Here is a 27,021-nt window from a genome sequence, read left to right on the forward strand (position 1 = left end):
GACCTTGGGTGTTTTGAAATTGCCTTTTAAATTAAATTTAATATTATTATTGGCTAAAATATCAGTAGTGGAAGAGGTACTTAGATCATCTACTGAAGTACAAGCACAGATACAACACAAAAAAGTTCCAATAGTACAAAAACATAGGTGATATATATATTTTAATTTGTACTAACTGTACTTTTTTTTTTAACCAGCCTTGTCCAACTGTGAGTTACTAAGATATCAGTAGTGGAAGCAGTATTTACTCGGCCTCTGCAGGTGATTTAATAAGATATATGGCATATACTTGTTACTCCACTACTCCAAACTGTCAGCCAGTTACATTGGAAATTAGGATTTTATACATAAAATGAAGTAAAAAATATGATCTATTCTTGTAGAATAATATAACCACTAGTGTATAAACAGTTAAAATGTTTAAAATTAACACTAATTTTGACCTGCTTCAACAATAAACGTGCAATTTACAGATGAATACATATATCCAGGTAAAGTTAAACCAGCGGTTCTGCAAAAACTGACCTTTACAGGTGATATATTATTATACAGTACATATATTGTATATGTATATAATGTTTTTCCTTTATTCTGTAGTTTTTTATTTGTACTTTTTTAGTGACCTTGACCAACTGGGAGTTATTGTTTTGTTGAATGTAATGTACTTTTATTTTTAACTATAGCTACATTAGAAATTAAGATTTTACTTATATAACACATGAAAAGATGATAAAATATGATGCATTTGAATAAAATAATCTAAACACTTGTACATAAATTGTTAAAATTAACTCAATCTCGACCAGCTTTAACAATAAAATGATAATTAAACATAAATACATCAGGAGTAATATTGTGCACTGGGTATTTTCAGCACTGTATTCTGATAACACTTAACTGTAGATACTTTTATTTATACTAACCTTTTCATTGTAGGACTTTCAGTGTATTTTTTCAGTGTTTTTCTTGCTCATTCATTCCAAGAGAACCATAGAAATTCAAAATAACAAATTACAAAGTGACTTTTTATGTGTGAAACAGGAATCTGACCTCTGGTTTTGGACATGAAGTCACTGAAGAGCCTGACAAACTTTAAAAATAAACTAGAGATGGTACCAGTTTCACAGAACAAGCCCAAATGAAGAGGCGTCACAGATACATATAAGCAGCAGTGATAAAAAGATGATTTGTCCCAATTAAACTACTTTTAAATAGTAATAATCCCAACCAGCTCTACAGTATTTTCCACTGGGATCACAGCACACATCTGTCGACAGGATGCAGCTGTATAAAACAACAAACAGCACCAGGAGGTAGAAGTATACCAAGCTTTATTGAGCATCACACTCATTCATGTACAGGTCATGTTGAATTTTTGTACAACTCTGTCAGTAGTGCAACTCGTGCAAGGATGAAAGGAAAAACAAAACGAGAGTCCTTCAAGTGTTTGAACTTCAGAGGAGCCGATCTGCCGTGACAGCATTCGAAAAGAATGTTACCGAGTCAGCGTCCCGTGTATATAATACATCTGAAAAGACGAAATAAAAACAGGAGTTGTTGGCTTATATATGGTGGACATTCAAGTTGGACCTCCAATCAGAGAGCGGAGCTTCGCAGTGACGCCTCTCCCACCTCTGTCCAACTGAATTGAACCCTTTTACAAAGTGTACAAAATGCACATTGGTATGATACAAAGACTCCTTCCTTCCTATCTCGCTCGCTTTTAAATGCATCAATCAAGAACAGAAGAGAATACACAGTCAATAACATTAACTAATCCACAGGTTACCGATGTGTCTGAGCAAACTGCGATAGAAAACACATCCTATCTTTATAATTATCTTCAGCTATGAGGACAGCTTGTGTATCCAGACTTTGGTCTGTCCCTTCCAGTGCAGATCTAATATAATGCAATATAGGACAACAGAGGAGGTACACTATTCAACAGAAAGCAGTCGTCCATTTTAATCACGACTCGGCTCAAGACAGCAGAGGAATCAGAGAGACGTGTTTTTAAACATGAACTGTGAAGATACGAGCTGTGAACACAGCTAACCACGGAGCCACAGAGGAACATGACTGAAGTAGAGGTGTCCAAGGAGCATTTTGAGTTATGGTCATGCATTTCAGATACTTTGTAAAACTCTTAACATTTTCTTTGTTTTTTGTTTTTTGTTTCAAAGAGGGTCTTTGTATGAGTTTAACCCCTGAGCAGAAGTCCATTTAAAAAAAGGCAACAAAACAAAAAGACATGAGCAGAGCACAGTGCTGGAGACTGTCGGAAAAATCAAAACGTGATGGTCTTTGTCAAGGATTTCACATTTCTCACACGTCCTTGGCTGCTTGTATTATTGTTGCTGTTAATGTATTTATTGTCCTTTGAATGAGAGTTAGTCCAGACAGGTACCGCTGACATCACGCTAGAGACAAAGACGAGGTAAAGACCAAAGGTGGTGCATATGGAGGCTGAGACAGGCCGTGCTTGCATCTGTTTTTTAATGCAGTTATTTCAAAATAACGAGTTGATTGTTTAGTTTGATTGAAGATAACCAAGCTTGTGTTCTCATGTTAATTCATGCTGATTCTTGAGAAAACAAAAGCTGATTTCTCAAGATAATTAAATCACAAGAAAATGACTTGTTTCCTCAAGATCGTAAATTAATTATACAGCAAGTTGTATCTCACTCTGAAGTAGTTAATCTGGCACCTGGGCAGTGACTTGCAGCGTCAGAAACCAAAAAAAAAAAAAAAAAAAGCCGTCCTTTAACGTCGGCATGATACGCGGCCAGTTGCTGTTATATTTTAACAGCGCCCGGCGGCGTCATGGGGTAAAATGCGGCAGGACAAAGACCAAAGTTAAGGCGGTGAAAGTCCGACTGGGGCAGGCGGACAACCAACTCACGCAGGGTACCTTACACATCGTATGTGCACGTGGAGAGTCCATGACCAAACGTCAATATGTGACGGAGTGTGTGTGTGTTGATGCGAGCCGTCATCCGTATTATTATCGCGCAATATCAAAGGAAGCAAGTCGTTTTCTTGTGATTCAGTATTCTGAGAAATCAGCCTTCTGTTTCCTCAAGCATTAACATACATTTAACCCGTAATCTCAAGATAACAGCACTAAAAAAAAATAAAAGCAAGCACGGTCCTTCTAGGCTTCCGTATATACAACCTGCGATACAAACTACAGAAGATAAAGTATTTTCGTAGGCAGGTGAAAAGAAAGCAGAGTTCTTCAAACGTGAACACGACTGCTCAACTGAAACAGCAGTAACACTTCCTGCAACCCCTGTTTAGCATTTATAAGCAGCATTCAGAAGTATAAACATTTAATAAATGGCTGTAACACACTATAAACGTAGCCGTGCATCAACAGCTCTAACTCCTCCTGTGGGCACCCAAAACTGGAGGCTGCCGTTTTAACTACACAACAGGGAGTAATAATATAAAACATGTCTTCACAGGAGGTTTTAATATCCTTGTATCTGTTCATAACTACATTACAGTGTAGTTATAAACCATTTAATAATAGTCTGAACACTGGTTATAAACGCCAAGTACACTGTGTCGACTCCAGTCTGAGAATAAATCCTGTTTCCTGATGACACAACCTCGACTCACTCCTGAATAAAACTACTGTTTCTATGTTATCTTTGGGAAATATTTTCTCACTTTCATGCACTATAAATAGAACTCACCAGACCAGCTGACACTAAAATCTTTCACCAGTAACTCCTGTTGGTGCTTTGTAGAGGTGCCTGACTGCAGAAGCAAAGGCACATTTGAATAACTGTCGGCTGTTACAGGTTCACTACTTTACGAGTCAGTTTTAAAACAATAGTCAGGTGCAGTGGCTGCTTTAATCATTCCTCCTGAAGACTTCTGCTTCTTTACAGCGTGGAGATGATTTCAGTCTGAGAGTCACACCTACCTATGACGTGACTACCTGACTTCGATGTGACATCTTTGTCAACGCTCTTCTTTACATGAGCTCTCATCACTCTTGATTGTTTGCCTGAATCTGGACGCTGTTAGCAGGGAGGAGGCCACCATATCTGACTTGTGCAGTGTTGACGACAACATTTTGATCTGGGTCACCTGCCCCTGTTGGACTTTGGTGAGCTTCTACTCCTGCTCTATGCAGCTCTGGAGGCCGTGGAACTGCTTCCACAGATCTCTTTTTGTACAAAAACATATTCCAAAGTTTATCTGAAGTTAATATGAAGCTTCAGGAGTCGTGGTTTGACAAATATAGTGGGCATCTTCCTGTCCAAAGCCCCTCTCTGTTACCGTCTGTCCGCTGCAGCTAAACAATATAAAGAGGGAAATTTGTGCCAAGAAGTCTCGTATTCATTTCAGATAAACTTTGAAAATATTTTGCACCAAAGAGGGCTGCAGATTTTGTCCTCATCACCTACTCTGACAGCGCATTAGGAACAATCTCTTACCATCCGGTATAAAAAGGAGGAATGATTAAAGCTCGGATCTTGTTCCAATGTTAATGTGACGGAAAGCCGAAAACATTAATGCTTGCAAGTATTGTTTTAACACCGTTGTGTTAAGATCACATGTGAATTATTTCATTATCTCGTGATAACAGGTTCATTTTTTGCCAATAATTATCTCCAGATAGTGAGATAAATCATCACGAGAAAACTACTTTGGTGTTCAAGATCACAGGATTATTAAAAGCAAATAAAGGCTCACTTGCCTGCTGTTCAATTATCCTGTGATCAAGAGGGCAAGTTGTTTTTTTTGTGATAAATTATCAAGCTTTCAAGCTTAACGAGCTTTCTCACCGAGAACAAAACTTGTGATGTTGAGACAACAGCATTGAAAACAATAATTTCATGCACGGCTGTTCTCAGTTTTAAGACTTGAAAAAACTGTGAACCTATCATTTTACTTACGATGTGGACAAAGAGGAACAAAGATAGATTTGATCAATTTGAGACTAATGTGCAAAACAAAGACAGAACAAACTGGTCTGTGATTACGTCACAACTGGACTCTGGCCTGTGATCATCAGAAAATCAGCACATAAATAATGTTCTGCATCACTTTTTATACTTGAAACAACTAATTCCTGCTCTGTCACCGTGCTGAATATTGTCTGAGGAGTGATGATAACTAATATGGGATTGTAGTTTAGCACTAAGTGCCTTTTTCAAAGACGTGGTGCTCTTTGTCTCATCCACCTTTGGTCTGAACCAAGATAAAGTCTTCACCTCACACCAGGTAGTCTGGACTGAACAGCTTAAAGCATGTGTGAGGAGTGGGTAACTCGACAGCCACAGGTGAACGTGCCCTCTAGGTTTCTACTCTGCCTCGATCAATATATCACAAATCTTTTCACTCTGAATGTCAGAGGACAAAACATCACCCGTCAAAATCTCTCTAGGTGAAAACAAGTCTCTGGAGATTAAAAAAAAAAAGAAAAAAGAAAAACCCTGAAATCTTTTCTCTGTACAACCACTGCTTTACATCTGAGAATCATCACAGCTCCGACCCTCAGAGACAATGGGGGTGGGGGGCGTGAGGGCGCAGGACAAGGGACAGCGGTCCTGGAGCCTGCCGTGCAGAGACAGGGACTGACCGGTCAGGTCCCTTTAGAACTGGGATGTGAACTCGAGGGGTGGAGATGGGCTTTAACGTGGGCCGCCCCGAACTATGTGTTGGGCGCATGACTGAGACTTTGGGGGTGGAGCTGCTGCCGTTTCTGCAGCTCCTGCACAGCGAGCTGTTGGCACTGGTCCGACGTGGAGAGCTTGTTACATAATGGAGACACACAGTTTGCTGGAATGATCAGTCCTGTGAAGGAAACAAAGACAGAATGAACTATGAGCCTGTAAGAATAATGATGGTGACATTTATAGCACATATTAAAAGGGAAGGGTTTGACATTTTGGGATATACGCTTATTCACTTTCTTGAGAGAGTTCAGTAAGAAGATTGATACCACACTCATGTCTGTACGGTGAATATGAAGCTGAAGATGTCTTGGTGATGACAGGACAAGCTGAGAACAGGTCCCGCACATACCCCTCCATAAAACCATTTAACCACACCAGGTCATTTTTTTCACTTCGATTTTTTGTCCAGATACAAAAACGCCTCAAGCTCAGTAATGAGCAAGACATCACATTTTAATTAGTGATCTTTAGGTGGATTTCAGGCTAGCTGTTAACTTGTCTTTGTGCTATTTAACAGACAGATAGGAGAGTGGTGTCCATATTCAATTTGAATAAGCACCACTTAAATCTGTGGAAAATTTCATATACTTAAGCAACCTTAATCGGCAATGACAGGAGGACAAAATGCCTTTTTTAATACACGTCGGCTTGACTTGACTCGGCGGCCCAGCACGGCAGGGACCACAACAGGTCTACCTGCTTGAAGGTGCGTCTTTAACTGATGATGACACGCATGTCTTGAGTTGGTGACCTTTAAAGGCAGCCCCCTCATTAAGCGGGATTTATACTTGTGCGGCAGACCCTACGCACGTGGCCTACGCCGCTGTGAACATTTACACTTGTGTGGTGGTGTGTCTGTGTCACTCTGCAGTTACACCGTCGTTTCCACTGAGGGAAATGGTTTCAGCTTACAGAGACAGACAGGAGGTCTGTGTCACATTTCTGGGGAGGTGCACATCAGGCTACGGCATAGGTACTACGCCGATGCAGAGCCTACACCGTAGCTACGCCATCGATTCAACGCAGAAGTATAAATTTCACCTTAGTGCTGTTTACTATTGTTGTTGGTAACTCGCTATTTATCATCATGAATTTTCAGGCTGTTTGTAAGATTTTGTTTGGAAGTTGAAATGGATGAAGTGTCTGCTATGTGTGACAACAGCAGCAGAGGCAATTTAAGGATGTCTCTAATCTCCACTGAATACTGGTGCTAAATTGTCTGAGTGATGATGTAGCCTATCTGACTAAATGTGATGTGTTTAACTGGCAATGGAAACACATCAACGCGCCATGGTTTGACTCAACACGGCAAAAAGTGCCAGTGGAAAAACCCTAAAGGGCATCAAGACACGACTGGGGAAAGACCCAGAATGCAGTTTCCTCAACCCCACAACATCTGCAAATCCAGATCTGATGGTGCTGACTGAAACACCACCAAAGAGATGAAGGAGCAGGCTCCTGCGCCGACAATCTACTGTCAAAACAATCCCACTTTTAGTTTATAGATAAAAAAAAATACTGCCCATGTGTCAAATACCTAAGACTGAAGTGTATTAAAGACTTTTTTAATACCTTCTAAAGTCTTTTTTAAGGAAACTGAATTCAGTGAAGACTTTTTAGTTCCACCAAGGAAACCGAACATGATGTCTTGAATAGGGAATGATGAAGGCGTTAAATGTGGCCTCATGTCCAAAAGAGGACAATATCAATTTAGAGGTAACATCAATCTTCTCATCTAACTCTCACCAAGAAAGCTCGGGAGTATATTTCCCAAAAGTCACAGTCCTTCAACTCACCAACTATCCTCTGTCCATCTTCTGTTCTGAGGCGGACAATCTGCACCTTGACATTGGTTCCACTGACCGGGGTGAGCACTTCCTCTAGCTCGTTCCACACGCTGAGCACCGAGCCACACAGGACGTAGTACGTCCGACACCGGAGACCAATTTCACACTGAAGACCCACCGCTGCTTTCTTACAGTTCCCTCTCCTGTGGAGGGAAGCAAACATACTGTCAGTTGGCAGATCAATGTTACCAATGAAGATAAAAACTTCAGTACTGGCAAGAAGATTTATCAGGCTTTGAAGTAAGAAGTTCACCTTCAACCTCTGAACCTAAAGCACGTACCAATATGCATGAGAGCAGATCTTTGCTGACAACTTGTGCTGGTCAGTCCAGTGCTGCTTGGCGTCTTCTGACAAAACCTAACAAGGCAAAAACAACAACAAAACAAATCATGATTTGTCAAATAAAGAATCGAGCGTTCTTCTGTGAGTAACTTTAATAAAAGAAACTGTTGTGTCACCTTCTTAAACTTCTTCTTGATGTCTGCGTACGTCTCCAGTTTGAGCTGTCGGCCAGTGTTCGGCCTGTAAACCAGGAACAGCCTCTTCTTGGTGTTCACCTCTTTCACCAGGATGGCTGTTTTCTTGTTGTTCCTCATCTGAAAACAAAATACACATTATGCTCACAAGAGGGTCCTCCATTGATTTTATAAATGCAGATCTGTTGACTTGTTCTGGGGATTATCACTCAGCTTGTGAGAACAGTTGGATAATGTCTTCTGCTGCACATGGAGGAGATGTGTCAAGTCTGAGAAATATAAAATGTCGTCTCCAAGCTGAAGTTGAAATTAATAACAGAATTCCTACTTTGCAAACAGGGGACGCCAAGTTTAAAAGACACGGGCATTTACCAGTCAGGGAGGGTCTGATGAAAGATGCCACTGACTTGCATTATGGGCAATGTAGTGGTCCAGTGCTTTTGGAGTTTGACCCACACTCGTCAGGAAATCTCTGCCCCTGCTCCGCTAAATTTTTTTTTACCACTTTTTATAAATCTGTCTCTCACAAGTCCCCCAACTTTATTGAAGAACAAAACTCAATTTCCCATGACCTGGATCAAATAAGATGTTGTGTAGAGTACTACTGCTGCACTCATATCACACATCTAAGAACATGAAAATAAATCAGTTTAGTTTTGTTTCTCCAAGAAAAGAATCTTTTCTAAATGATAAATATGGATGACTGGCTTCCACTGCTCTTCCCATTAATTTGCATTATTGCAGAGCTCATTCTCTGCCAAGTTATTACATCATTCAATGCGAGCAGATGTCATTCTGTTATTGTTGCTGGACAAAGAGTCCTGTTCCATCTTGGTGTGCAGTACACAAGGCTTCCTTTACACAGCAGGGTGATCTTGATGCATTTGTGAACTACCAACACTGATCATCATAATGCAGATTTTGCTACTTAAATCTTAATCTTATTCTTAAATCCAGTAAGTCCAAATGTCACATCAGCTTCTGCTAAACAAATCAAAACCATTTACACTAGCAGTGATGACTATTTGCGACAGTTGCAACACTTTGTGACATCTACCATGCTCCTATTGACCAAGAGCAGTGTCAGGCCGTCTGTCTGACCCCCAAATTCCACCAGATGCGTGTTGGTTGCGTCAATGTGTGTGTTTCCACTGGCTGCGGCTGTGCTGCGTTCCGGCTCTGTCACAGCTGCGGCGCTCTGGAGCCCTCCGTAACAGATACGCAAGACTTCTATTTTTCCGGACGCCGGAGCACAACGCAGCAATTCAGCACAGAGCAGATCGTGCGGGGCAGGAAGTCGTGCACAGAAACAACAACAACAAAAAATCTGGTTAATTTTCACAATAAAATGCACAGTGTTCACGGCGGATCATACTTCCCTGCACTACACCTTGAAAACGTCATAATGAGGGGAGGCAGGCCTGAAGTCAACAGGTCAGAGGTTTTCAGACGTCGTTTCACCCCGTTGACACCATGGACGAGGAGATGTTAATCATGAAGGTGCACCCAGATGTCTTCCTACTACTCCTCTGGTTTTGTGGGAACTACATCTTGTTATATCGCGCGATTATGTGTGAATTCGCGAGATCTTGTGGGTCCTCGTGACTCCTGCTCTCCGGCGGAGCTGCACCGCTGCGCACAGCAAACACAGCCGGTGGGTGTTGACGGACGCAGCGGATAACAAGCGCTGCCGTTCTGTAACAGACACGCATCCAGTGGAATTCCGGTGTGAGGCAAGTTGTTGTACAGCCTGTCCTACTGTTAGCCATTTTTTTAAATTTAGTTTCCTTTTAACAACATGGTTAGTGACTTTGAGTTCCTTCTGGTCAACAGTTATGCACTGTATATGTCTAGGGCTTTTATTGTGAAAGGTAAAAAGGGAAGGAGTGGATCTGGTGTGCTGCCTTTGTCAAGAATGAAAGGAGTAATAAAGTTTGCCGTCTTGGTTCGGACTATGGAGCATCTGTGTGGTTTTATAATCCTCTTAAGTATAGGCTGAGTATAGGCGTAACATGACTGGTTGATGCCTTTATCTGCGATGGGAAAGCTCAGAAAAAATCGTCCTCGTTTTGCAAAAATAATTACATTGATTTATAATATTTGCTTTCTGTGTTAAAATACTCAAGACAAAAACAGTTAAAAAAAAAATTAATATTGATGAGTAAATTAATCGTATGAAAAATAAAATCTGTAAAGGCCTTCAGTCTTTTCATACCTGAACGTAAAAACCATCATCTGGTCCATTCTGATCTGCCCAAGCATGCGTTGCTTCCTCCCACGACATCCCTCGCTCCACACTCACCTGTGAAGAGACACACAGATCCAAAGTCAGGTAATGTTACTGCGATCTAAGCACATCCATACGAGGAGAGGGCAGATAAATATATATATATATACATACGGTGAAGAGTTCCACATGTCCTGACGTGGTGTAGCCCGGTGTTAAGAATTTCCTGCAGTCCACCTTCTTCACCTTCTCGTCACCAGAGCCCAGATCTAACAGAAGACAGGAGGAGAATGAGTCTGATACCTTTCAGATCCAACGAGGCGCTGAAATCCAGCCTCCAGGGCCGACGGATGATTGTGACTCAACTGATTTTCATATAGAGGAAAGGCTCTTTGAATAATTTAACATAGTAAAACGCCTCCTGCCCCACTTTTGCTTCTGTATTTGTGACGGCGGTTGAATCAGAAAAACGAAGAATGATGACCGTCCTACCGAGAATGCCCATGTCGTATCTGCCGTTCTTCTTGGCTTCCTGAATAACTGCTGCCAGAGTGTCGGAGAAGTACTGGAACAAGGCGTTCTGCTGCTGGACCTCCATGCCCAAAATACGGTTCAGGAACTTCCCCATGTTGTTGTAATCTGCAGCAGTAACAAAGTAAATGCATTAGATTTATGTAAAAACTGCACATGCATGGGATGCCCAAATTAAAGAGACAATAGCTGCAATGTCATTCAATTTAAAATCACCTTTGTCCAGTGACATTGCGCCAGATCTGTCCTCCACATTTATGAGGCCCACGCCTATCAATCCACTCTGAATTTCTACACAAAGAAAACACCAGTTACTCACAGCCCCAGAGGAGAACCATCAATATAAAAAAATGAAAAAGAAATCAATACAGACATCAACCAGTTGTACAACAAACACAACAGATCGTTTGAAACAGCAGTGAAGTCAAAGTACCTTTGAAGAAATCTCCTTTAAAGTTGGAGGGTGGAGACACTAATGGAGCATCCAGCTTTACGATCGACTTCATCACAATTTCCAGAGCGTTTCTGCCGTACTGTAGCCAAGACAAACATGAGTGAGTCACTGGCAAATACAGACAACAATTAGAACTTCAATGGGACGGATGCTTGATGTGCTTACTTTGTTGTCGAAGTTAAACCTGCTGAGATCTCTGGTTTCTGTCGCTCTTCTGTCTCCGTGAGTGAGAGCACCCTGTCACGAACATTTAACACATGCAGTTGGTATTTAGCATAAATGTTAAACTTCCTTTGAGGAGCGACGCTGTTGATTTTTCATTGAATTAGTCCCTACCAGGCTCTCTAGTCTTTTGGCAACGATGGATGCGAATCTCTGCTCTCCTGCAAGCTCTGATATGAGGAAGACATATTCTGGAGCTGTGACCTGGTTTGACCTGTGAGTTCTCCCTGTGACCAGACAGACAACAAAGAAAGTTTGAACTACATTTATATTTCACATTTATCAGGCACAGGCGGAGCAGTTTTGAAAAGATGTCACTAGGCTTGATTGTGGCTTTATCATGAGGTTAATATCTACTGACCGAACTGCTGTATCGCTCTGTCTGCACTCCACGGTAACTCTAGTGTCATGTGGACTCTCCGCCGCTTGTTCTTCACTCGACGATCGGCTTGCAGGGATATACCTGAGCTGGCAGCTTCAGAAATGATGGCGATGTTCTGGTAGAAAAGAAAAGAAAATCAATATTTATTTCACATACAAAAATGAAATGCTTTGTTTCTGGTTCCAATTTTTGAGGCAAGTTTATACCATGCAGTGCACCAAGTCACAGACATTACGAGCTGCATGACTGAGTGAAGCAAATAGGTCTGTGAAAACTAAAGGTGATTTTGCACTGAAACGCTGGTGAGTCTGACAGTTTTCACAGTCACACTCTGGTCAGGTGAGGACTAAACAACCGGACTGAGACCAGCTGAGAAACTGCTGCAAGCGAACTCTGGTGCTTTAAGTTTGTTATGTGGAAGCAAAGCAGACCAACCACGGGACTTTGGGACAGTAGATATGTGTCACAGGCATGAATTAAAAAGGTTACGGCTCAAACATATCAAACCAACATCAAAGAACTAACGGCGTTGGTGGTTCACTGTTGCCTTGCCTCGCGTCACCTGTGTCTCAGCCAAAAGTCGTACTACAACACACCGCAAAGACTACAGCCAACAGCCAACTAGCACCTGTGGGAGAAGAAATAACTCCACACCAGCAGGCGGCGACAGTCTGTATTCAACATTAAAAAAAAAAAAGGAAACTGGAAGACCGTCAGGATGGACTCAAGACGGTAGTTAGCCAGTTAGCATATTAACACAACCTGACGTTATACGCACAGAGCATATTTACTGTGCAGCGGTGACCATACCAAAAATAATTACAAAACATTTCTGCTGCAGAGCTCAATAGCTACAAATGAATCTTACTTTATCGAACAAGTTCAGTTTATCTCACTCCATCTTGACGTTAGCTCTTTGTTTACTTTCCTCACTTCCATTTTGTTCTCATGCACTGAGCTAAACTGCCAATCAGAGTCTCCAACACCACTTTGACATGCTGAATAAGATGAAAAGCTGCTGACGAGGGCCAACTAGTGCCAACGGTTTGCAAAAACTAGGGCGACAGACACCCAACCTACGGCCTGACATTGTTACAGGTATGCGAGTCATCAAGTGAGTGTGAGGATTTTCCCAAGGGAGCAAAAACAGATGTGTTTTACTTGTGTCCTACTCCATGTGTTTTGACAATTTTACATTAAAAAGTGAATGAACCCAGTGACCATGCAGTAACCACCCCACTCCCCATAATATTACGGTATAAGAAACCTCTTTTTCATCCTGTTTGTCATTATTTACAACATGAGATTAAACTGTAGCCTCAAGCAATAAAGCTCATAATTTCTTGGTGACACCAGAGAACATAAATAAACACATAAGGTCCAGTAAAGTGCAGCATGACACGTCCGAGGTCTGTATAACTTTATGTTTACATCCTTGGTGTGTTTCTAATAAATCAGTGCTGGCCAAAACTAAAAGACATCACGGTATGTTTTTTTTGTTTTACCCTTGATCCGGACCAAATGAACTCAACTATAGGTGTGAAAGCAGCTTCAGTTATACCACCAAAACCTCTCATTACTTAAAAAAGAAGATCTCTACAATAACTTTACCTTCTCTCCGTCCATGAACCTCTGCTTCTCTGTGAGATTGAGGATTTCCACGGGGACGTCCAGCTCAGAGCGAGATTCATACGTGATGCTGCCGTCGTCGTTACTGACCACACGACCTTTGCGTCCCGTCATCTGAAGCACAGTTGAAGGAACAGTGAGAGGAGTTCATATAAGAACCAAACACTTAACAATTAAACAAAAACACTACAACAACACTACTAAAGGCTGCAGAGACGTCACACAGATGTTTATACCTCAGCTACGTTTTCGGGTCCTCCCAGTTCATCTATGAGCTCGTCCAGAGTGTTGGGAGGTAGATCCTCGGCTAGATCTTCCAGTCTTTCCAGCAATCCTTTCTTCATATGCTGGGCGTGTTCCACTGCATCCTGACTTGTGAGGCAGCTATCCTGACTCTCTGCCTTGACTTAACAGGTAAAAATGAGACAATCATTAAGCCTGAAAAGGCTGAATAAGCTGTAACACTAACTTTGCCGTGTGGCAACGTGCTTACCTATGGCAGGTGTGCTGGGGGGGATGACAGGGGCAGTGAAAGCGGGCCTGGTGGAGCCCAGCCCAGAGGCTAACAAGGCACTTTGAATGGAGTCTGGATCGATGCTCTTCCTCCTCTTTTTTTTCTTCTTCTTCTCTTTCCCTTTCTTTGGTTCCTTTCTGATGAGCCATGGATCTAAAACAGGATAAAGAATAACTGTAAGCACTGGATTGGACATAAAAATGTAACCTTCAAGACCTGCCTCAGAAGTCTCACCATCTTCATCGTCGTCATCAGACTCGTCTCTGAATGGGTTGAAATCGTCGTCTTCGTCCCCTGAGCTGACAGATTTGAAGCTGTCGTCACTTTCTTTACCGGACTCTTTGTCCGACTCCTCCGAATCACTCTCCTCCGAGCTGGTACCAGACAGACCACCGTGCTGGCGAGGCTTCTTTTTCGGCTGCTTTTTGACCTCTGACCCTGGAGAGACGATCAGATAATGATGGAACAATAAATTCAGAATTAAAAATGTTTGAACAGCACATAATTTTGCTCACGAGAATTGAAACACAAGGTATATTTAAGACAAAGCCAGATCTTCGTTGTTTCAGTGAGTCTTTTGAGCAGGTACGTATGGAGGATGAAAAAAGGCTTAAGCATCAATAAATAATTAAAAAAGGTTTAAATAAATAAATGAATACATAAATAAATAAATGCATAAATAAATACAGGAAAAACATAAATGACTAAATATATACAGAATAAATAAATACATATAGAAATTAATACATAAATAAATAAAGAGAAAAATAAATAAATGAATAAATATATGCAGGAATAAATACAGAAATTAAAAAATGAATAATTATTTACAGGAAAAATAGATACAAAAATTAACAAATACATAAACATAAATAAATACAAAAATAAATAAATGAATAAATATATAAAGCAATGAATAAATGTATAAATATATGAGGAATACATAAGTAGAAAATGAAATAAATAAATGGATAAATAACAAAAGAATAAATAATGTATTAAACACACAGGAATAAATAAATACATTCAATAAATGTATACATAAATACATCAATAAATAAAAGTTAATAATTAAGTAGACATAAATAAATGTCTTAGATTTATTCCTACTTTTTTGTACAACTACAGTTATTTATTTATATATTTACGCATTCATTTACTTATTTCTATATTTATTTTTACGTTTACTTATCTACTGATACTTAAGTCATTTTTCGTCCTCCACAGGAGTCAGTAAATCAGTATTAGTTTTCAGTCTTTATCACCTTTTCTTTTCTTGCCCTTGGGTTCTGGTTTTGCTGTGGTTTCACTGGGAGAGGGGGTCTTCTTAGCTGAGAGGTCAATACCCAACAGGCTGTAAAGTTTCTGTCTGTCAGGAGCTGGAAAGTGCTTCTCGATCAGGGACTGCAGCACACCTCTACAACAACAACATTTTATATTACAGTCACTTACAAACATTATTCTGTATAAAACTGTGTGAGGATCATATTAAGTCTTCCCGTACTTTGCAGTTGACACAAAGTCGTTGAGCTCTCCTCCTCCTTCCTCCAAGGCCTCGAGCGTTCTGGCTTCTCCGGTGGACTGAAGACCGATCACCACGCACTGCAGAGGAAAGGTGTGCAAGGTCAGAGCAGGCAGCACAACATGGACTGTTTCAAGAGGGCATTAAGTAGTTGTTGCCTATTAAAAGCATGCATCTCTGGTGTTGCAGTGCTGACCAGAGGATCTTTCAGCTAACGCAGTCCCTGTAGTGGTCAGGTACTGGGGTCTCCCAATTAAGTTTTCACCGAAATCTTAATTCAATTCATTAAAGTACTGTTATATTTTAAGAGTAGTCTCACCTTTCCGTTTTGCACCTCCTCTCTGGCCAGCTGCACCACTCTGCGGACTTTGGAGGCGATGCAGAGGTATTTGAAGAACCTCTGGTGAGCAGACCAGAACTGTCCCCACATGGACTTCTTCATGCGCTGCTCAGCATCCATCAGGTTCGCTGCCTGCTGGAACTTCTCACGTGCCTCCACCCACTGCGGAGAAGCGTAATGAAATCAAGTTAACTGCAAGCACAAAAAACATAAAACACAATAATGTGATTCTTTTATGTTCTTACCAGCCTCACAGATTTGTTGTACATGTTGATATATTGCTGAGTCAGGGGAACCTCCTCAATCTTAAAAGTTACACCTGTAAAACTCAACTGCCTCGCAATGTACATCCCTCTCAGCTTCATGTCCATAGCTACGATCTCCATGGCGCCAACACCTCTGAAAATGAGTTTCAAAAACATTTATAAAAACAAACATGTTAGGACATTTTTTCGCACACCACCAGTCAAGCCTCCAGACAATTAGCAAAAACAGAAACTTACCTGCGCTCAACAGCTTGGATAAAGTTGCCAAATTCTCTGAAGGGTGTTTTATGCCCCCAGATGCCCAGACGATTCATATAGGCCATATTTCGTGGTTCGGAGGCACCTAATAGGAAAAAGGACACTGTCAGACATCACCTAAAGATGGGCATAAGTACTTAACTACTCAATTTGGATGCCAGTATTCGTTCCAGTGTACAGAGTCACTGCTGTCCCACCTCTCACATGTAACTATGACTTTTATTTATATATTTTTTTTAACTATTTAAAATGGGTGAAATCTCACTCTATCGTAGAGCTGCATTCAGTGTATTGCTTCACTCAGTGTCTCCCTCTCTCTGTTCAAGAGACTACTGCTGCAGGAGTGTGAGATCCACACGTGGGAACAGTTGGTGAACATCCGCCTGAACACTACCTGATAGCATCACACGGCTAATGTTCCCTAACGGGTTTAACATCAGAGTCGAGTAATTTTGGTTTTGGTGTGAGTTTTTAAACGGCTCAGCGTTGGATGCTAGCTCTTACAAGCTGAGCAGATGTTGAACTGACCAGGTGGAGAGACTTCAGAGACAGTCCTTAAACACTGTGTCTCACTTATGTAACGGCAGAGACAGTTTGCTTATTTTTCTCATGTTAACTTTGAATTTATAGTTTCAGAATTTACGCCTAGTGGGGCGTCGGTGGCTTGGTGGTAAATTGTTCAGTAAATTGATTTAAAATTGCACTAATTTTGGGGCGTCGTTAGAGTAGTGGATAGTGCCAACGCCCCATGAATAGAGGCATTGCCTCACTGCAGCGGCCACGGGTTCGAATATGGCTTGCAGCCCTTTGCTGCATGCCACATAAATAATCTTAAAAAATAAAAAAATAAAATTGCACTTGTTTTCCGTTGTTGGCCAATTTACATTCCTGTTCTTTCGTTTGTTTTTTTGTGAGCACTCTGTAATAATTTCATGCGAATACTAGAATACGGAAGTTCCTTAAAATGCCGTCAACTGCTCTAGATCAACGCTCCTGGACGCAAGTGAATATTCCTACAACCAATAAAAGCATCTAAACAGGTGACATAACGCTGAGCGACGGACAAATGTTAACAGACCACTGTGTGCAGAGATAAGCTTTGATGGTTTTGCTTCAACAGAAAGTCCCATATCAGCTGCAACCATCGTTTGTTTTCAAAAATATCTCAACAGCCTCCTCTTTGCCAAGCTAGGTTTATGTTTGCTGTCGTCTCCTCAGCCTTAGGGTGCATGGGCCAAAAAAGACGTCATCACTAATTTTTCGTACAGCGCAAACACAGCGCAAATTGTCTTTCATCGCCTGAAACACACCCCATAAACAATTTTGATTAGAAAACTGTCTAAACAGAGGAGGACCTGATGCGTCTGCCAGAGCAAATAAAACATCAGCTTAGGCTGCAGATTCATCACCTCCACCCAAGTTTACACTGCCAATCCACTAAAAAAAGCAAACTTAATTTGATTGTGTCTACTGACCTGTAGCACTTGCATACACCACCCGAGCATTGGGGAGTTTGTTCTGCAGCTCCAACACTGCGAGCCCAGTTTTTGTAGGTTTGGACGATCCAATCGGACAAACATTTTTGGCTTTGTGACACTCGTCATACACAATCTGAGGACATTTGGTTAAGGAAAGTCATCACATTATCTTGTTTAAATTACTCTGATACACTCAAGTTCAGTTTTTCACACATGAAACTAACATCTACTCCACTAACTGGTGTCCACTTGAGAAGGATACAACGCCATCAAAGTCCTCCCCACACCAGTGGAGAAGCTGCTGAAATCTGGTCTTGTACTTCCCTCCTGATTGGCTCTCTCCTATCAAGGACGAGTAGGTGGCAAATATCACACCTTTCTTCACACTCCCATTGTGTTTTGAGGAGATTTTCCCATATTTGAACTGAAAATGCAAAAGTGTTATTGAGTCACAATCTGACATTATGAAGCCACTAAACACTTGTCATCAGTTTCATGTATGCACCATAGAAGTATCTTACCTTATTCAGTGAGTGAACCTGGATGTTTTTAGCTCCTATGTCCCGTAGATCCCTCTCAGCATCATACTTCAAGTCGTTTGAGACACTAAACCTGAACAACAGAGGAAAAGATATATGAAGAGGTCATTCTGTTGGCAAAACATTTCTTGGAAAGATCATAATTTGAAATTCCCTGTGTAAAAATATATACTGTAAAAGATTTCAGGATGTATTTACCAAAGTGATCTCTTCCTGCCTAAAAGATAATTCTCATAGATGATCCCTGCGATGGTCCGGCCTTTCCCCACACCAGCTCCATCTCCAATCAAATAGGCAGCTCGATCACCGCTGGGGAGGAATGTCTCATGTTGCTGTGGAGCAGAAAGACAAGAAATGCACAATTAAAATGGCACAATCTTAATTTTCTAAACAAAATGGACACACAAAACCGTATTTTAAGAAAACAGAAGGCAGGTCTTAACTTTGGCATCTGATTTTGATTTGGACTCATTCTTTATATAGAAATATTTTATTTTAAGTCAGCTTTAAGTTGTTTTTTTAGTGAATTGATTATTGCTTATTTTAGTCTAGTTTCAAGACAATTTGAAAAAAATATATTTTATTCATAGGGCACATTTTTCAGGCTACTCAAAGTACAAAAAGTTTGTCGTTACATGTCAAATTAAATCAGTACAGAAGAACCTAAATAAGTACAGTCGCAGAATATATGTGATAAATGTAATAAATGACAGTTTTTAAACTAGAGAACTGCACTCAGTAGAGGGCAGATCTCTGTCAGACAGGCAGCCGTCAGAGATGATCGCAGCCACGCATCACACCTGCGACTGGTAGAATTGTCTCTTCTGGCTTCCTTACAGTTAAAATGGCGGCAAAGATAACATAAGATAAAAGGGTTTTTTTCCCATCTCATAGCGTGCTTAACGTTAGTGGATCGTAACATATCGAAAATGTAATTTATCTGCAGATACTCTGATTCAAAATGAGTCAGTTTTTGACCCATGATTGAGGTCAAGATGTGGCCTGCAACAGACAGTAGGGCTTGTTGTTTGTAGCCAAGACAAGTTCCAGAAATGCCTTTTGCTCTGTGCTTTTGCTACGTCACTTTGTTGATCACTTGCGGCCCCTACCGGCCGGTGAAGAGGGGTGAGGAGTCAGCAATTAATGACAGTATAATAGTCAATAAAAACAGCTTTGCAACAGTTGTGAATCACCACAACCAGAAGAGGTCCTTGAAGGAAGAAATTTGTCTTTAATTTTGTCACATGTTGCGAATTTTCACAACGAATAGAACAATAAAACGCATCTGAATCAGTGTGCAAGATTTCTGTGCATGATTTTTTGCGGGTGACAGATTAAAAAACGCATCCGAAAAAACAAGGACTCAGTGTGCAAAGGCCTTTACGCCTGGCGGAGATAAAGATGTGTTTCTAAAACGGTTGTTTGCTTTTCTATTTGTCTGTCATTCACATATTCATTTGTTTGTAGACACCTTTATTTCCAAAGGTGACTTTTTATTTTGTGTTAGGATTTAAAAAAAAAAAAAAAAAAAAAAAGCTGTTGAGGGATATTTTTGTTAGTTGCTAAAATGATCATTGCTCACCTGAGCTGCGTATGTTATGGCCTCCAGCTGCAGAGCAGACAGGCAGCCATTATCAATGACTTCTTCTGGGATGGACAGTCTGTACCACACATCAGGAGGGTTGACACTGGACAGGGAACTGGTCTCCACCACAGGATCAGGATGCCGCAGGCCGATCTTTACTGCATTGACAAACCCACCCGTCAGTGGATCGAGCGATTAACAATAGCAGGATGTCTTTTGTTTGATCACAGACGACACGGAGCACTGCACAATAAATGAAGGCCTCCGAGACAAGAATGGCTACACGTCAATGTTAGGTATTCTTTGAATTATCCTGACTAACCGTTTTCAGAGACGTGTGTTTTTAAAAAAGTATTCTGCAATATAGCACTGACATTTAAAACCAACACAACATCTATACTTACATTTCATTGGCATGTACTCTGCATAAGTCTCTGCATGACCCAACTCCTCCTCCTCTTCCTCCTCAGGCTCATCCTCCTCCTTCATCCCTGGGATTTTCTGTACACAGAGATCGACACAACCATAAATATTAACTTTCCAATAGGGCCTTAAATACACCAACACATTTGGCAGCATTCAACAGCTTTCTAAAATCAATATGAAAATGCTTACCAGAGAATGTGAGAAGGTTTGCACTTTAATGTCGTCATTAATCCAGTTCCTGGCGGCATCTTTGCCCAAAACTTCCTTCTTGATCCCATTGTTTATTTCACCTGAAACACAAACAGAGACAGCAGGTGTTACTGTGACAATTCAAATACTGACAAGTGCTAACGTCAAAGTATTAGGAGGTGTCTGATCTCAGGTTGGTGATTCCATCAACTTATCCTTTTGCTAATGACAGCACAATTTAAAGCTTCAATGATTGGTCTGTTAATCAATAAGTTGATCAACAGACACTTAAATGTGAGATTTTGATTAATGTTGATGGTTTAGTCAGTATCTTTAGGTTACTGACTCTTGATTGGACAAAACAAACAGTGTAAGACATCATCTTGGACTTCTTTAATATGTTAAGATATATTTAAAACCAAATAATACACGGATATAAAAGCGGTCATCGCTCCTTTAGCACAGCTGACCCATGTTAAAAATGTCGAACGTTTTTCTCTACAGTCCACATTTGCATGTCTCGGAACCTGGTCTTTCTCAAGCCATGCCTTACACTTGTCCAAGTAAAGCCACACATTATTCATTTGGCATTTCTCTGGCAGCGTGCAAATTAACATCTCGTCAAAGTGCAAGCTGCAACTCAGGTCGGAGTCTGATGTTACCCACAAAGAGAACATGACTTCCAAGTGGCGTGACTGAATTTACTGATCTGCCAGAACATTAAATATACTCTAATATACAGGCATTTGAGAAGCAAATTTTCATGACTTATACAAAACTTTCTGGGTTTAATTATTTTCCAAAACTTCTCCAAACCTGGAAATTGCGATTTTTAAATTTCATGGCTTTCCCAGGTTTTTCATGTCCGTACAAACCCTGTTACAACCTTTTTAAACATCTTAAAAGCCTCTACAAATAGGAGATGATTAAAACCATAAGTCATGACTGTTTAGTTTTACTGTATTTTCAGCCTTCACAGGTAAAAAACAAAAATACAATTGCACATTTAAATGACCTGTGGCTGTTGCCGTTGCTACTGGTGGTGCGATGTTAGGTGGAGGCTTTAGCTTCATGAGCTCCATCAGACTGTTGCCCTTCAAACCAGTGGTCTTCACATTGCTGGTCCGAAGGAGGTCTTTCAACTGAATCTGCTGGAAAAAAAAGAAGAAAAAAATATATAATCAGCCTCATGACATAAAAGAAATGCTTTTCTCTGTGTTGTTACGACCTTGGTGGAACTGCAACGGTATCCATGGTTTCCATGAACGTACCTGATCTCTGTTAGAAGGCACTACTGTGGACACTGAAGGAGGAATACTTGTGGAGGAGGGTGTCGAAGATCCTCGCAGGGCTGAATTAGCAACATGGACCACTTTGGTGACAGTTATGGTGTGTTTGATCGGGTTTGTTACTGATTGTTTGGTCACAGCAGCTCCAAGTGACGGCAACTGATTCAGCTGATTTAAGACAAACGTGGTGGTTGATGGCTGAGGTTTGTGCTGTCAGAGAGAAGAAGGGATTTTTAATAAGGTGCAACAAAACAACATTGTGTCTTCAATAATTAATTAAGGGATCTTAATGTTCTGTAATCTCACCCTGATAGTAACAATAGGGACTGGAGCTGGAGGCTCAGGTCGAACGACTTCCACTGACTCTGTCCCCACACCGACATCCAGGGCACTGATGGAGATAGACTGGAGGAGGAGCAGGAATAAGAACATTAATATTCAGTTATGAAAACATTAATAAACAAATCACTCCTCCTTCATAAGAACAAAGATCATCTTACTTGCTGGGTTGTAGAGGGCTGTGCAACATCCTGAGAATCAACATCAAATAGGCCAATATCATTTGGGCAAATGCCACTCTCACTCAGGGCGGCGAGGAGTAAATCCTGTCCAGGATCCATCTGCAACACAAATATATTTGTCCTTATGTTAACGTCTTTCACATACAGTGCTGACGACATTTGTTCACTAATAAAAACAATAATAACATAACAAATATGTTTAGAGGTGAAACAGTCTGGTAAATTGACTAGTTGATCAACACAAAATAGATTGGCATCAACAAAGCAAGAAAAAGAATGTCTGGCTGGAACATGTAATGTAAAAATGACTTCACCCAGACATAACTCTCAATTGCAAATTTAAATGCACATTTACAACAGAGAGGTTTAAAATCTGATGCTATCTTCACCAAACTCACAACTTTTCACAACATAATTTAACACCCGAGGAGTTTAAGCTTTAACGCTGAGATCCCCACATCAAGTTACTTTTTGTCCACAGCGTGTCATCAAACATTGCCAAAAAGACTAATCTCTCCTTGACCTACTGGATGAACCACACCTGGCTAACAGCCATAAGCACATCAATAATAATGTAAAAAATAGTTTAAATTCTACTTGTAGCAGCCATGAGAGAAATGATGCAACACTGCAAGCTTACAAGGAAACACAGTTATGTGACCAAAATAATGCATGAACCAAGAATCACATAAGGGATGTTGGGACCCACATGTAGAGAGCACAGGCATGGGCTCAGACACTGGATACAAAATCAAATTTAAAGCTTAGTTTTCAAATGATAAAGAAACTAGAAATACAATTTTACAGTCGGCATAGAAACACTTTTGTTCTGACTTTTAAGTTTAGCGCACAAGTCATTTAAATCCAATGTAAGCAAACGATCCAACCTCTTTAAAATGTTCACCTCGCCGTAAATCCTCCGGGAAAACACGCCGAAAAACAGCAAGAAATACACACTGAAATATAACACTAGCTCGATGTATTTATATTGACTACAAATTGAGATTGACGCCAGAAGAAGGAGAGTTAGCCATTTCTCACAGCGACGTCTGCACGCAGGTCAGGTCCGCGACTTGTTCCAAAGTGACCCAAAACAAGACACGTGTTTGCAATGCCCTGCAACGGTGCGATCAACTTCCTGGTCCCTCTGACTCAACCGGAGCTTCCCCCTCCTCGTTAGCTCCTCCGGTTAATAATTATTCACTCAAACAATCACCTATAATGTACAATATGACGAGACATTTACAGCACCGACATATTTAAGTGTTTAACGCTGCTAATTTGGCACAAGCTAACCCTGCCTGGCGCACTGACACAGGAGCTAAAGTGGCCTGGCTGAACCAGGGTGACACGGCTTAACTGTGCTAACAGAAAGCTAACACACACACTGAGCTCAAAGACACTTTCACATTCATTCTGTGACACGACAGTGCAAACATGCACCTCATTAAAGCCAAACCCTGTAGAAAAAACTGCTAATTTAAAGACCAAACTCTCACAGCTGTTGTAAGATATTAACAGTCACCACAGAGACATGCTCCCAAATATCAGTTAGCTTTAACCGTTATATCCGCTGTAACCTCACACTAACATTTCACATTTATTACCCAATCTTTGCTCATTTTATTTTAACTTTTAGCTCACATTGGGTTCAACAGTTTAACTGCGAGAGCCATAAATATAACTGGTTAACAGTAAGGTGCAAAATATAAACATTCAACTGACAAACATTATATTGCATGCATACAACACTTTACTGTAAGTTGATGATGTCAAGACTTTTGCAGATTTGTCACTGAGCATATCTTAAAAGACTTTGTATCATTATATACTATATATTCCTCCTCACTGAATTCAGACAACTTGTACATATTAGCACACTTGTTTTAAGTGCGTACTGGTAGTATGTTTCCCATGGGTGCATTTACTAATTTAATATTTGTATTTTAGCTTACTTATAGTGTACTAATTTACTCTATTTTTCTCCTTCGTATGTTCTATGTATAATCTACAGATATATCTAATTCTTACATGGTATGGTGAGGTTTATTTTTCTACTGATACATATTTTTCTATCTATCTATCGAGATATCTATTTATAATGGAAAAATGTGGTGTTTGGCTGCTTTAAAAACCCAAAAGAAAAGAAAACAAGTATTTTTTTAAACAAATGTAATAATAACGTTGTCTTTTCTAAATTCATGATTATGAATTAAGCAATAAAAACTTTTTTTGTTAAAGTTTCCCTAAAGGATAGAGCAATGAAACTATCCATACTTTCCAATTCCACTAACAAACAGGCTACAAAACACTAATATCTGTATGATTTATCTTTGTGTACTGTGATATAACGCTACATCTGCTTTTTTTGTTTTTGTTATATTTGTAAACTATTCCCGGTGTGCTAACTCTGTGTTATGTTGTTTTGTTTAATTAAATAAAGACAGAATTAAGAATTAACAGGTTGATGATAAGGTGCAATCCGAAGCTAGCTTGTTTTAGCTAGCTTGTTAACGTTACGTTGGTGAGGAGCTGCTGATAAAAAGCCGTTAGCCAGCTCACTAATGTCGGGTGTAAAAAACACCTCCGTGACCTAAAGTCTCAGGTGTCCTTGCCCAAACCTTCCCCACCTGCGGCAGCGGGGCTCGGCGGCGGGGTTCAGCTAACAGCCCCCTCGCATTGTTGTGATGTTGTTGACGGCGCTCTGTGTCATTGCTGTTGCTAAGCTAACATTAGCAACGCGGAGTAAACGAAGACGAAGCTGTCACTGCCTCAAATCGAAATAACGTTCATAATACCGCCGTGATTTGTCACCGCGCCATGACAAGTTAGTGTTTGTAATAAGCGGGATGTAGTGTTAAATAAAGCAGCTCCCCACGCTGATTTCAACTTACTTGACAGTTCAACGGCCACTCTCGGCTCCTGGTCGGCGGCAGTTTGTTGTCCTCTTCGCTCTGCCGAGCTCACGCCATCTTTTTTTATCAAACGCTCAGCCGCATGCTGGTCACGTGACGCGAAGGCCCGTTTTCGCAGTCAAACTCCTCGGACGGTGTCGGTGAAAACGGGTCTCCGAGCAGCCGCGGGACGTCCCTCCGCCGTAATCAACCCACAAAAGCGAAAAAGTTGGCATTTCTAAAACGTTAGCACAAACGACAAACATAGCAGAGTCAGCGAGCTAATGCAACATCACGTGACCCAGCCAGATCTTGGGAGGAAGTGACGATAGAAATGTTTCTTCTTCGTTGTTCTCTTCCTTTTTCCTTCTTTTTTATGTAATTAAACAAAACAACATCATACAGATACAGAGCATAATATACAAATAAAACAATAACAAATAGCCAGTGGTATATCACACTACACAAAAAATATTATAAACTTTTAAAAAAAAAATTATAATACCTTTTTTTAACCAGGAAGTCCCACTGAGATCAAATATCTCTTTTACAAGACAGACATGACCAAGGTGGCAGCAAAATCACAACATACTGAAACACATAACATGATAAACAAAAATTCACAATAAAAAAGAAAAGCTATTTAACATAGTGGCCTCTCAAGAAAAACAACCACATGCCTCCATCACAACATCCTTAATAATGCCTTTAAATGCATCAATGGATATAAAAGTTATTTCGAACAAAAAAAAACGTTAAAAAAAACTTATATGTCCCTACCCCTTTCTGAAATTTCTTCTTTTAACTCATATTATTTCAACAAATTCCCAAATTTATTTACAACTAATAAACAACTATCTATTTACCACCCAGTTAAATAAACAAGTAATAAACCCAGTTTATTTACAGTCCAGGTAACACCCAGTGTGACAAAATAAATATGCACTCCCCTAACACAACCTCTCCTCATCTATACATCTGCTAAAATATATTTTGTATAGTTCTTTGAATTGATTTATATTTGTGCTTTGTTTCAATTCATTACGTAGCCCACTCCACAAGTTCAATTTTACATCTTTGTGCAGATTAATTCATGTCGAAGGTGCACAATAGGAAATGTAGTCACACAGAACCTACAAATATTAAGTGCAAATTATAAATAATAAAAGTAATAATAACATTTAGCCTTTAAGTTGATCAGTTTAGAAAGTAGTGTCATATATTCCTCATTATCCTAAAGAAAAACAACATTTTTTCAGTATTGCTAAATTTACACTCATTAATTTATGAATAAAAAGCTAATATTATCATCAAATATATTTTTTTAAAGTCTTCTTTTCTTGGGTTTCTGCAGGAATCAAACACCACATTTTCCCACATAATAAAGTCTTTAAAGAAATTATCAATGCCAAAATACAGCAGGTGTAAAATTGTCTCTGAATACTTATCACAGAAAAGGGCAGTTTGTGTATATATCGGTTTTAAATGTTGCATGTAGTGATTGGCAGAGTGATGTTTATGAGTAATTCTGCAGGACATCTTGTCAGCCTTATCATTATGTATTTATATAGGTTAAGATAAGACTTTATTGATCCCCTGGTGGGATATCACAAGCTACCCAGCAGTAAAAAAGTATTCAAAATTTGGCAGGTAGAGTGTGACGTTGTTCCTTTCTTTCTTTCTTTCTTTCTTTCTTTCTTTCTTTAAAATCATGACCCTCCCAAGGATTACAAAT

The 27,021-nt window shown here is 40.2% G+C and overlaps 1 protein-coding gene across 4 annotated transcripts; it reads right to left on the bottom strand.

The window, feature by feature from the left end:
* Positions 1-1,314: 1,314 nt before the first annotated feature.
* sbno1 (strawberry notch homolog 1 (Drosophila)) lies at positions 1,315-25,607 on the bottom strand. Of its 4 annotated transcripts, none has more exons than XM_050053428.1 (33): positions 25,287-25,607; positions 22,372-22,491; positions 22,178-22,276; positions 21,854-22,081; positions 21,598-21,730; positions 20,583-20,683; positions 20,372-20,468; positions 19,965-20,125; positions 18,581-18,714; positions 18,365-18,455; positions 18,106-18,267; positions 17,841-17,976; positions 16,345-16,450; positions 16,087-16,240; positions 15,821-16,003; positions 15,484-15,581; positions 15,245-15,396; positions 14,214-14,417; positions 13,959-14,132; positions 13,702-13,871; positions 13,448-13,579; positions 11,816-11,951; positions 11,569-11,681; positions 11,398-11,469; positions 11,212-11,311; positions 10,995-11,069; positions 10,740-10,886; positions 10,422-10,516; positions 10,236-10,322; positions 8,003-8,140; positions 7,825-7,901; positions 7,493-7,686; positions 1,315-5,814 (listed from the first exon to the last, which is right to left on the bottom strand). In XM_050053428.1, exons 2-33 carry the CDS (start codon positions 22,489-22,491, stop codon positions 5,672-5,674), a joined length of 4,212 nt encoding a protein of 1,403 aa, XP_049909385.1. In that variant the 5' UTR covers positions 25,287-25,607; the 3' UTR covers positions 1,315-5,671. The 4 variants fall into 4 exon arrangements, with proteins under 4 accessions (XP_049909385.1, XP_049909382.1, XP_049909384.1 ...); XM_050053425.1 differs by having other exon boundaries at positions 21,598-21,733; XM_050053427.1 differs by lacking the exon at positions 25,287-25,607 and adding an exon at positions 23,297-23,572 and having other exon boundaries at positions 21,598-21,733.
* Positions 25,608-27,021: the final 1,414 nt, after the last annotated feature.

The sequence above is a fragment of the Epinephelus moara genome, chromosome 9 (genome assembly GCF_006386435.1).
Source record: "Epinephelus moara isolate mb chromosome 9, YSFRI_EMoa_1.0, whole genome shotgun sequence".
NCBI lineage: Eukaryota > Metazoa > Chordata > Actinopteri > Perciformes > Serranidae > Epinephelus > Epinephelus moara.

Excerpts from the sequence above, each read along its gene's own strand:
- sbno1 (XM_050053425.1), bottom strand. The coding sequence starts at position 22,491 with ATGGATCCTGGACAGGATTTACTCCTCGCCGCCCTGAGTGAGAGTGGC. Across the intron at positions 18,715-19,964 it reads CCATAACATACGCAGCTCAG|CAACATGAGACATTCCTCCC; the intron begins GTGAGCAATGAT and ends TCTGCTCCACAG. Across the intron at positions 10,887-10,994 it reads CGCAATGTCACTGGACAAAG|ATTACAACAACATGGGGAAG; the intron begins GTGATTTTAAAT and ends TTACTGCTGCAG.